At 42.1% G+C, this 12,177-nt stretch overlaps 1 protein-coding gene across 1 annotated transcript; it reads left to right on the top strand.

Annotated features, from left to right (window-relative positions):
• The first annotated feature begins 4,617 nt into the window (after positions 1–4,617).
• Positions 4,618–12,171, top strand: LOC108676891 (phospholipid scramblase 1). The gene is made up of 5 exons (XM_018165046.2): positions 4,618–4,654; positions 5,714–5,841; positions 10,002–10,172; positions 10,704–10,862; positions 12,021–12,171. The coding sequence occupies exons 1-5, from the start codon at positions 4,618–4,620 to the stop codon at positions 12,048–12,050; spliced, it is 525 nt and encodes a 174-aa protein (XP_018020535.1). The 3' UTR covers positions 12,051–12,171.
• Positions 12,172–12,177: the final 6 nt, after the last annotated feature.

The raw sequence follows: 12,177 nt of genomic DNA, 5'->3' as shown, positions 1-12,177 counted from the left end.
AGGGCTGTGACCCTAGTGCCAGTGTTACTCCAGTGCTACTCCGTGCTATCCACTGTTACTCAGTACCGCCCAGTGATACCCAGTATTACCCGGTGCCACCTTGTATTACCCAGTGCTATTCAGCTGCCCAGTGCTAGTCAGTGATACTCAGGACTACACAGTACAACCTGTATTATTCAGTGATCCAGTGCAACTCAGTGCCAGCCAGTGCTGACCAGTGTAATTCAGTGCTTTCCAGTGATATTCAGTGCCTTAGTGCTCATTGCTTATAAGGTGTACTCCAGTGTTACTCGGGAGTCACAGGCAACCATTGATCTGTTGCCCAGTCTGGGTAGGGCTATGAGCTGGTTGACCCAGTCTCCAAAGGTTTGTGCAACCTGAAGCTCCACCCCGGACGCTGGAGGCTCAAGTCAAGACAGAAGCTTGTAATCCTCTAGCTCTGAAGATAGCCTTCCTTGAAGATTTTCATGCGTGTGAGCTTTTAGTATTAAGTTTTATTGTCACTGTTCCTTTACCACGTTTTACTGATCACCACGATAGTTTAGAGTTGGTTAGGGTTCTTACAGTTTCTTTACTTATTATTCATCCATTCTCATCCTGTGTATGTACCATCCCTTAACTCTACTAACCCCTCACCATCATATGTGCCTATCATCTCAATGTATATCTCGTCTGTCTCCTTGGTTTTGAGTTCATTTAGCTGGATTGATATTGTGTTTCATTTGTCCTGCTGTTAGGTTGTTTCATCAAGTTTTCAAGAGATAAAAGCCAATACTATATTGGTCTTACCGGATCTTTAGAGCTCGAATGTTAGGAGTGCCCCTAACAATATTACATTCACTTAGGCTGGGCAATCTCTAAACTTAATTTCCTACATTTGGAATAACTTATTTATTAAAAACTTGAGGCAATTAGGATGAAGATACAACCAGATAACTAGAACCAAGAGTTTGTTCAAGGACAACAACCAACGGTGATGCTGGAAGCACAACTTATTGACCGAAACCATACGCTGCCCTCTAGTGACAGTGTTATTCTAGAGGAACAGGTGTTAACTAACTAATATCTTAGTATAATTGTAGTTATTTGTAGCAGCTAAACAATTATTGGGTAGACTTCAAATTTGATAAATATTAAATTATACTTCAATTTAGGAGTTTGAAAAGATTTCTAATGAAAGGAAGGTACAGACATGGATCAATCTTAAATATATGAGCCTCAGCCAGCCATTAGCCCATAATTCCACATGGCTGACAGCCTGTTACAAAATTTTGCTTGTCAAATGTCAATGACACATGACTGACAAGACATGAGTCATGAGTTACCACTGACCAGCAGAGACTGCATTTTTTTCACAGCTCATCAATGACAACTGCATAATACTGTTTAGAATTTAAAATTTTTATTATTAATTTAGATGCTAGAGAGTTTTGCAATATTTTTAATAAATAGCTTCTTAAGCCTTCTTTTGGAAGCTGGCAACAAAAGTGCTATGGCAACCAGGCAAGTTGAGGCAACGTTGGTGGTGCAATCACTGCAATGGAGTGATTTGATGCCTGACAGTTATTTCATCGGACATACCAGTAATAAGATAGGTACATGAAATGTTAGTCGCAAAACAAATTCGGCAGTTGCCAGTAGATTTAGAATTGAAATGGTAACTGTCAATTAAACCTTTGTAACAACTCACAAGTGTATTTAACACACTATCTAGCACATGAAAGTACCTCTTTATTATTATTTAAATTTGCCCACTGTCGTAATCAGGAATGTAATTGTAAAAACTTACACTTGTTCGCAAATATCCAGGGAATGGAGCGATGCTAATCTGCTTGAAGTGCGCGCCGTACACTAATTATTGGTTACGAATTGAGGTAATAAAACGTGGCTAAAGGGAGAGCTGGTATAGGGCAGGTTCAGGGCCGGGCTGGCCCACGCTGTAACCCACGCTAACGCCCACGCTCTTTTGTCCGACCGGTCTTAACTGTCTTGATCTCGATTATGTATTTCGGATTTCATCATTTTCATTTTAAACCATTGTACAAGTGTACAGTTAGTTAATTATCAATTTTGAGCACGAATAACACTAGTGTTATTACTGAATGATGAAGTTTAGTAAATGCCGAAATTATTTTATGTTAAATCGTCCCAGAAAATATTGTGCAATTTCTTAAGAACGCCAGCGGAGAACCATTTGCTAATCGCGCACTAGCTAGTCATTTTTCTGAACGACGCGTGGAGTGAACTCGTGGAACAGGCATTCCGTGGAACAGGCAAATTACTCGTGGAACAGGCTTACAGGCATGCGACTGTAATGTGGTCGTGTTGTAGCCGCAAATCTTGAAGTTGATCTTCCGACGAGGTGATTGACTTCGTTGCAGTTGAGCTTGAGAAGAGGCGGCCGCCAGCGCCTCGAGGTTCAGCAGACTGCCTATATAGTGTGGCTGATAATCGCTGATGGAACGTACGTTAAAGCATTGTTCTTTGAAGCATAGCTGTAGTATAATTCTTCGAAGTTTAGTCGGAGTTTCATGCTTCAAAGCATAGCTGTAGTATCATTATTAAAAGTTTAGTTTCATGCATCAAAGCATGGTTAGGTTATCGTGCTTCATCAAGTCGGTCTGTAAATGTCCCCTGGTCCGTTAGTGGCGCCCAAGCACTTGTTCAACAAAGCTGAGGTAATTACAAGCCGATGAATATATTTGATGACATCAGCTCTTATTTGTATCGGTTTTGGCGGCAGCGTTCTTACTGTGGACGCGCGGCTGTAGGATAGTCCTTCTCGACCTAAGTCTAGGGATTCCCAAACCGCGGTAATGTTATTAGTTTCTAAAAGCCTGTTAACAAGAGTTGCTCTTAGCAGACAGAAATTTAACACTTTGTCTAATGTTACATTAGCCGTCGGCATTGCTATTACTTCCTAAAGGCCTGGTAACGAGTAACGACTAACGATCAGCACGCGAAGGGCTAAAATGGCAATGCCCGCGCAACACAGTTTTAGAGCGGAATTAGTTTTTTTGTGGGGTCTTGTTGGGTGGGGTCTTGCCTCACTGCCTCAGTGCTGGCGAAGGAAATATTTTGACTTTGAAACATTTCGAGATTCGATGAAATTACAGGAGTTAATTACTTCGCCTCGAATTCTTATTCACTTTAAAATAATGAAGTGAATCGCGAGGAAGTTCGTGACTTGGAAAGTGTGAGCCATCTTATAAGAACTATGAATGAAGGGCTGTAATTTAGTTATGTTTTTAGTTTCCAGATGGAGCCAAGAGAAAAAGGCCAATTTAGCACACAAAAAGGCCAAAAACGGCCCCATTTAAAATTAACAAGAAAATTGTAAAAATAAGTTAGTTATAACCATTTGCAGTGCACACATTTACACTTGACAGTTGACACGTTGAGTGCGGCACGACCCACCGATGGGCTGCAGGGGTCTTTTTTTCCGGACAAATTAGGCAGTATATATTTTTCAATTGCATTTGTCGACAAAAATTTATGATGGCAGAACTACCTCTTTAAATTTTAAAATGTACGAAAAAAAATTTAATTTTTACACCGGAACCTACAAATTCACTAGCATATTTTGAATGAAATGCCTTTTTATCCGCGGAAAATTACATCAAGTTCACTAAGTTTACGATCTGAATTACTGTCAATGTCACATAAGCGTCGCCAACCTGCAGCGAATTGCACGCTACTCGCCTATCGTAAATAAAACCGGATAATGCCGGTCAGAACTACGATTTTTAGGATTCGATTAACATCTAACAACTATAGAGCCTTTTGATCAGGCCATAGTTTAGGCTCAGTTTCGCTAACAAAATAGATCGTTTTGTTTGAAGGCCGGTGACATAAGTGATGTGGCGAAATCAACGGCATTGACGGTAGAATATTCACACCTGGAAGATGAAAATCAATTTAAACTCATTTCTGCGGTAAAAAGATGATGTAGTCTCTGCAAGACTAATGTGAATACTATTAAAAGTCAATCCTATAAATTTATCGACACGTTTGAATGCCTTCAAAAATATTATATTGCCTAACTGCCCTAACGTAACTTAGAGAGCAGTGATAAATAGAAATGGATCCCAAGTAATTGAATACCTTTGTTGCCTAAGGCAATTCGCTGAAAAACTCAAAATACTAGTCTATATTGTTCAAGTCAAATTAGCCATTAAACAAATTTCAATGAGTGTAGGAAGGGTACAGTTTTTATTAGAGTCAATATTCTAAGGATGCTGCCTTGCGCTGTGAGCATCTAGATCTCGCTGAGGCAACAAACTGTTCTCTCAATGTTCGATGTTCACTCCTTGAAGTTTTGGTATTTTTAGGTCGATATTCTCCCTGTATTGCGACGTATGTTTTTGTGAGGCTGTACTATGAATATCGTTTGTTGTGTACGTTTGTTTTGCTGGAACTTTACTTGTGCTTTCAATTAATTGATGGAAAATAAAAATACATTTACGCACTTCACACGAGTATTACGATAGCCGACGCTGACCTTTCTTATTGACTTATTGAGTGTATATATTGATCCACAGTGGATTTCTTTACAGAGAAAATATCTGTTAATTTCATTAAGTAATAAAATAAGTGAATTCCTGCCTGCCTACAAGCATGGATAGCCAAGTGCAGACCCAGCAGCCCTTGCCTGGTAAGTTTACAGTAATTAAGCTTTAATTTCTACGTTCAAATCAATTCCCCTAATTTTAACTTAAAGAATCGTGAAACTCGACATATTTTCATTGAAAACGATAAGCAGGCCTAAGGATGGAACCGAAAATTGTTTAATAAGAATGTGGTGAATTATCTTAGCATCACGTGTTGCCAGCACCACGTGTTGCCAGCACCACGTGTTGCCAGCACCACGTGTTGCCAGCACCACGTGTTGCCAGCACCACGTGTTGCCAGCATGTTGCCAGCATCACGTGTTGCCAGCATCACGTGTTGCCAGCACCACGTGTTGCCAGCATCACGTGTTGCCAGCATCTATAGTTCAGACAGTGGCATTAGTATTGCCACAATTAACATTGAAGTGTCGCCTGTGAAGTGTCGTTGATATGCTCTGCAACAGATGCAAGTTTGGTGAGAACTTATCATAACATTAGTTTAAATGCACCAATGCCTCAATGGTCCGGATATTCGGGAAGGTTGAATAATTTTCAATAGTGAATATAATCAAAATTTTCAATGCGCAGAATACATCGCTCTATCGCTAAACTGATACAACTCTTGCCTAAATTGATACAACTCTTAACAAAGGATAAGGTGACAGCCTTACGTGCAATAAAGATTAGGCTGTCAGCTTATTACGTGTACGTGCAATAAAGATTAGGCTGTCAGCTTATTACGTGTAGTACGTGCAATAAAGATTAGGCTGTCAGCTTATTACGTGTACGTGCAATAAAGATTAGGCTGTCTGCTTATTACGTGTACGTGCAATAAAGATTAGGCTGTAAGCTTATTACGTGTACGTGCAATAAAGATTAGGCTGTAAGCTTATTACGTGTACGTGCAATAAAGATTAGGCTGTAAGCTTATTACGTGTACGTGCAATAAAGATTAGGCTGTAAGCTTATTACGTGTACGTGCAATAAAGATTAGGCTGTAAGCTTATTACGTGTACGTGCAATAAAGATTAGGCTGTAAGCTTATTACGTGTACGTGCAATAAAGATTAGGCTGTAAGCTTATTACGTGTACGTGCAATAAAGATTNGTGTGGTAACCTCCTGCCCGTCGACATCAAGATCATTGACCGCAACCAAACCGAAGTAATGAAAATTAAGAAACTCGTAAGCCCCCTCGCGTGCCAGGACTGCTGCTTCCCCTGCTGTCTCCAGGTGAGTGATACAGTAATGGCTGGTCCGGCTGTAGGCCTGCTTTATCCTGTTGATAATTATGACTGTACTCTCGCAGTGCCTAGGTGACAATGGCCTAGCGGGTGCAAATGCCATAGCAAAACAATTGCCTACTAAACAATTTTCTGCTTTTGCTTGGTATTTGTTTCGGTCGTAGCAGTCCCAGGCTACGCCGCCTTTGATTGCCGCCTCTGACTATCGCGCATCCTCCATCATTTAGGCCAGCTGATGCACGATGCTGTCGCTTGCTTCTCGCCGCTGGTAGTGTTGCAGGGGAGGTCGATCAGGGATTGTGCCCAGGAACACGTCCAGTCGTCTCTTGAAGGTCTCCAGGGTGAACTCAGCCTCACTTAGATCCTTTGGTAGGACGTTAAACAGCCTCGGCTCTGCCACGGAAAATGATCCTTCCCGCAGGGATTAAAATCTGATCGCCGATCTGTTACGTAGTGGGGGGATCTTGTACAGTCTTTCCTTTTCTCCTTATAACATAACATAACATAGTGATGTCGGCTCTGAAGTGTAGGCCTGATGTGGCCTGTCTCAATCCTGAAGGTCTCAATCTCAAAATATGTCTCAATCCTGAAGGTCTCGCTCTCGAAGTTTGGTATCATTCCGGTTATCATTTTCCATGTGTACAGAATGATATACCTCTCCCGTCTCCTCTGCAGTGAGTACAGACCCTGGCGCTTCAACCTCTCCCTGTAGTTCAACTCCTCATCCCTCTGACCCCAGAAGTGAAGGTTCGTTGGACCCCTTCCAGTTGCCGTACTGCGCCGAGTGTGAACGGGGTCCAGAGCTGGCAGCAGTATTCAAGAATTGGTATTACAAGGGCTCTAATGAGTGTGATCANGTAGTTCTTGAATGACTCCAATTTCGTTTTACTGTCTTGAGATCGGGGTTCGCTGAATACCTTTTCAAACTGCGCACCTAGCAGTTCGCACATGTCCTGGTCGTCTACAACAAGAACATCGTCTTTTTCAGAGGCCCCACTGACGCTCTGATTTTGGCCTTTGACTGGGCATATTTGTAGAAATTGTTTGGGATTCTCTCGAATGGCAGACACCGCTTGCGCCTCCGCAACTTGTTGCTCAGCCGCGTTCTGCAACTGTCGTTCAAAGTCCTCAATTTTCTCCTTTAAATCTTCCAGCCTCCGTCTCTCCATATTCCTGGAGGCGGCCGCTATCTGGTTGTTCAAGCTCGTTCGTTTTCTCATGAGGATCCGTCAGTCCCTTGGAATTATGTGCCGCTTGGGGGTCGTTCTTCACGGCGTGTGGCGCGTGCATACCTGCAGTAATACTTCGCACAGTTTGTTGTACATTGTTTCGGCGTTAAGTCCAGGAACTCAGATCTCCAGTCGATTTCGAGGAGTTTGTTCCCAATGGCCTCCAGTTTGTTCTTCGATGAATAAAATTTAGCCTAGCTAGCCCCTCTCGCGGTGTAGGTCTAGGCTGGTTTCCCCTCTCAATTGTTGCTTCGACCACCACTAGTTGATGGTCTGACAGTGCGGTCCACTCTACACGAATACCAGCAACCAGTTCTTCATTGCTGGTGAAGAATAGATCCAGGATATTGTGTTCTCTTGTTGGCACCAGAACCTGTTGACTTAGCAAGTGCTCCCTAGCGAATCGAAATAGTTGTGTTTCCTGGTTTCTTGCCTGATCTCTGCTGCACCGTCCTGAACAGTCCAAATGTGTCCATCGTACGTGTGGTGGGTTAAAATCTCAGCAACCATAATTTTAGGGGAAGGTTCACCCAAGTTGACCACCTCTGATTCTATTCTCTCAAGAGTTTCATTGAATTTTTCCGGTGGGTAGACAGGCGGTCGGTATACGATAGCTATGCACAGTTGGAGATGGGAGATGTATAGCACAACATGTTCCACATATCCATTGGAGTCTAAATGCCGGGGAACTGCCGCGAGGGAGTTTCTGAGGTATACTATAACGCCTTCTTTTTACCTCCCTTCTTTTCAGTCTGTTCGGTAATGTCGAAAGCCTTTCATTTTGATTTCTCCTCCTTGGATATCCTCTCTTAGGTGTGACTCGGTTCAGACAAGCATGATTATTTCTTCTGTCTCAGCAATTTCCTCGAGTACACCGATCGTGTGGCGTTTTTTCTAGGGAAGAGCCCTTCGATGTTGGCTATCATGATGCCAGACTCTTCCTTTCCATGCGTTCTTAGTTGCTGAAACACTGCACTTCCAGGGGTCTCTGGCTCAGCAGATGTTGCATTTAGAATAGAATTGAAGTGTCGGCGCTGAAAAAATAGGCCCATGGCCTGCTGCCGATTCTTGTACATTTCGTGACTTGATTCTACAAGGGATCCGGCCTTTTGAACCCGATCTTTTCATAACTGACGATAGATTGCGATAGCTGCTGGACTAATTGCAAGGCCCGTAAGGTGCTAGGCATTTTGAGACTGGAAATGTGCTCCATCATAGCTTCGTCTAATCTGTTCTTGAAGGCGTTCATACTCGGAGCGTCCACGATGCTACCAGGGAGGCTGTTCCTTATGTCGGTGACACGAAACGAGAAGTAATGTTGTCGCGTGGATGTTTTTTTTTAGTTTACAGTCGTGGCTCCTGGTGTTGGTTCTTGTTTCAAATTCTATTTGAAACATTTGTTGCTGTGATTTCTGTTGTTGTTCGTGCAATGTCAACAGCTGCTGCATTTGTTGTTGCATCTGATCTATTTGGCACAGCAGTACTAAAGAATTACTGCGACTGGTATTGAGTTCTCTTTGTTGCTTATGGTAGGTTGCAATTGCCGGTGCGCTAATCATTGGAACAGCCTTGTTGTTCCTTTGATTGCCAAAGGTTCACTTTTTTGAGAACTGATTTTGATAACCATGTCATTTTTTCTGAAGTTTTGAGCTAGGGAGTAGAATCTATCCGGTGTTCCGGTAAGGAAGTATCAGAGTCCCGTCTCTTCGGCGTTACCTCTCGCCTGCAAGTTGAGTCTAAGGCGATGAAACCGACAGTTATATCGTCTCAAGCTACCTTTTTAATAGTATTCCAGCACAAAGACTGAAGGTAGTATTGACAGTCTCCCATTTTTGCATCCGCGTTAGTTTTTGCTCACAAACGTTGGAAATTTGTGACAGATCTTAGGGTGAGAATAATTACAGTTCATTCATTTATTCTGCCAATCGCACTTGCCCTGAAGATATATTCAGCAAACGCGTTTCTTAACAGTTAAATGCCTCTTGTTCGAGGCATTTAAATGGGAGAGAGGAGGGACAACGTTTCGGTCAAGGGTTGGGGTGGGCGGGGTACTATGTCGGGCAACAGTGAGGGAGGCGGGAATAGAGGGTAACCGCGCCTGAGCAGAACAGAGGGGTAGGCCTATTTCTCTCCCACTCCACTCTAGAATAGTTTGCACACTCACCGTGCCTTCTTTGACCCACGTCTCGCTCACCCTAGTCTTTAAGTATCTCGCACGTTGGTATTCTGGCAGTAGTGAACATTTAAAGAGACAAAACTATCTGCATAAGTTCCATCATTGTGCCAATTGTCCGAATTTTCGTTCGTTACATTTCAGATATTCTCCGGTAGGTTTATTAACACAGACTTCGGCTGCCATGTTTACTGTAACAATGCACTTTTCTTTGGTAACTTTCATTCTCTTTCACTTACTGATTGCAATGAACAAAAAATTTTTTTGAACGAACTTAATGCTGACTCACTGCAAATTTAATAGAAGCGTACAATGTGTACTCGCTCTCAATTTGTACTGACTTTACTTAATTCCAGACTGTTTACTGGAAAAACTTCAGTACAGAATGCGATAAGAGAGTTAAACCGGAGAATGAAATTTAAATCGGGGCTGCGCACGACACGGCACGTCCGTTAATTACGTCTCACTGCCACACGCAAACTCCAACTTTTAGAACATCCAGTGACGTACAGGAAAAATTTCCAACAGTTTTGTCAATATGTCTAATCTTTTTATTCATTATTTAGTGTTTTAACTTCGGGGAAGAAGATTGTCTTGATAAAAATTGAATTGTGTAGTTCTATTTGATGAGGTAGACACATTATTACTCAGGTACTCAGATGGTTGTAGCATGTCACTCAGGTATTCAGATGAATGACTGGGTCATTATTACTCGTATATTCGTATGAATGAAGCTGAATATTGCAGACGATGGACGTTGAGTGCCCCCCTGGCACGGTCGTGGGCAGGATTGAACAGCAATACAGCTTCTACACTCCGAAGTTTGACGTCAAGAACAAAGCTGGAAAGACGGTCCTTAAAATCAAGGGGACATATTACCGGCCCGGGCCATATCATTATAGCGTCGTCAAGTTCGATGTGAGTCTCAAACATAGTCAGTGACGCTCTACATTTAAAGGAAAATGCCGGTTTCGTCGTCACTAATGTTTGTCTTGAGCACAAGTATCATTGGTGAAGGCCGATGATTGAACGTTGATGATCTGAACGTTCATACCTTACCATGTATAATGGTTCTGGAGGGTTTCCATTACTTTGTTCTGGTTACGCTAAGTAACTGAATGTAAACATCGAATATTATGCTCGTTATATTACTTTTTAGCCTGGCATGTTAGTTGACATCTAATTCTATTTGCTTCCTCAGTTTGCGTGAATTGGACTGCTTTGATTCGAATCAAAATAACTTAAACTCAAATCTTCATTATAATCAAGAAAATAATTCATCACATCTTTGCAGAGGTGTTTTCAGAAGTTTAAGTTCATTTATCAATGAATTTAGTCATTTGAGTTGAATTTACCTTTCATCTGATTTGTTTTGTTTACAACCAAAAACATAACATTATCATTCAATAACGCTAGGCTTCAGCCAATAATGCAAACACTTTGTTGCAGATCCTGTCAGCGGACGGCAAGGAGAAGGTGGGCGAGATATCAAATCGCCTGCATGGCTATTCCATGTTCGTCCCCTATGACCCCGATTTACGCATCAACTTCGAGCTTGAATTGGACGACAAGATCAAGGCCACGCTACTCGGTGCCCTCTTCCTCATCGTGAGTCGCGTTGAGGCTGTTTCTAATTTTTCAACCTACCGGTTTAAAGAGGCAAAGCGCTTCACTTCGTTCTTCTCTGGTTTTCGAATCCGTGAAATCGGTGATCTAATTACGTTTATTACACGGGTTTAAAGGTAATGCATAATGCAAGAAAGTCGCGGGCTTGCATGGTCATGATGTACAGGACGTCAAACACTAATCTTAGTAAGAATTCTAACAGAAAAGATTCTGTTCGGAAAATACAAGGTAGGGCAGAACCGATTGAGCAGTTTTGAGGCGAAATAAAAGATTAATGGAGGCACATAAAGAAGAAAGTTTATTTTCATCGAGGTTAGCATAACATACCATTTAGAATACTTATGTATCGAAAGCAATATCAGGAAGATGGTGGCCGTTAGCTGCAACACACTGTTGGAGTCGTTCTCGGAGGAGGGAGTAACCGTGACAGTGAATTCCGAACGCTATGCTGCAAAATTTCTTGCAGCCCAGGATGGAAAACATTGTTGAAAATGAAGCATTTGGAGACGTGTGGTTCCAGTAGGTTAGGTTGCAGCTAACGGCCACCATCTTCCTGATATGGTTTTCAAAACATAAGTATTCTGAATAGTATGTTATGCTAACCTCGAGGAAAATAAACTTTTTCTTTGTGTACCTCCATCACTCTTTTATTTCGCCTCAAAACGTCTAAATCGGTTCTGCCCCACCCTGCATTTCAACACTGGGTTACTCAATAGGAAAACGAAATTAAAAGTAATTTGCCATGATTATTGAGATTTAATCGGTAGCTCGAGTGGTTAAATTTAAAGAGCGAGTTGTGGGTTTCAACATGACTTGATCATGAATGCTGACACCACCGTGTAAGTAATGTAATTTTTTAAGAAATGGTTATTAACTAATTGTACCCTGAAACCTATGGCGCTCAGCTTTATTGTAATCGCCGCATAATTTATTTCTGGGCGGAAGATCGCTGCGACTCATTACCTGTTTCGGTACCAGCATCAATCTTCATTGTGCTTGACACGATCAACAACACCAAATGCTGTGTATATGCTTAAAAAATAATAAAATCAAGTGACCTACCCTCCTAGTCAGGTGACCTACCCTCCCAGTCAGGTGACCTACCCTCCCAGTCAGGTGACCTACCCTCTTTTCGTGCAGGGTTTCGTGTACGTCGAGTTCAACAAATAAGTCCGGCGCTCGGTGGGAGTCTCGCAAAGCATCAGTGTTCATCGCGGTCGCACGCTCGATGAATAGTGAATTTGTGTTGTTGTATAAGGAATAATGTTTTTATTGTTCGCGCTTGTCCTGAATACTG

Source organism: Hyalella azteca, unplaced genomic scaffold (genome assembly GCF_000764305.2).
Source record: "Hyalella azteca isolate HAZT.00-mixed unplaced genomic scaffold, Hazt_2.0.2 contig6547, whole genome shotgun sequence".
NCBI classification, from domain to species: domain Eukaryota; kingdom Metazoa; phylum Arthropoda; class Malacostraca; order Amphipoda; family Hyalellidae; genus Hyalella; species Hyalella azteca.
Note: the sequence above shows the minus strand (reverse complement) of the source record. Positions and strands in the feature narration are given on the sequence as shown.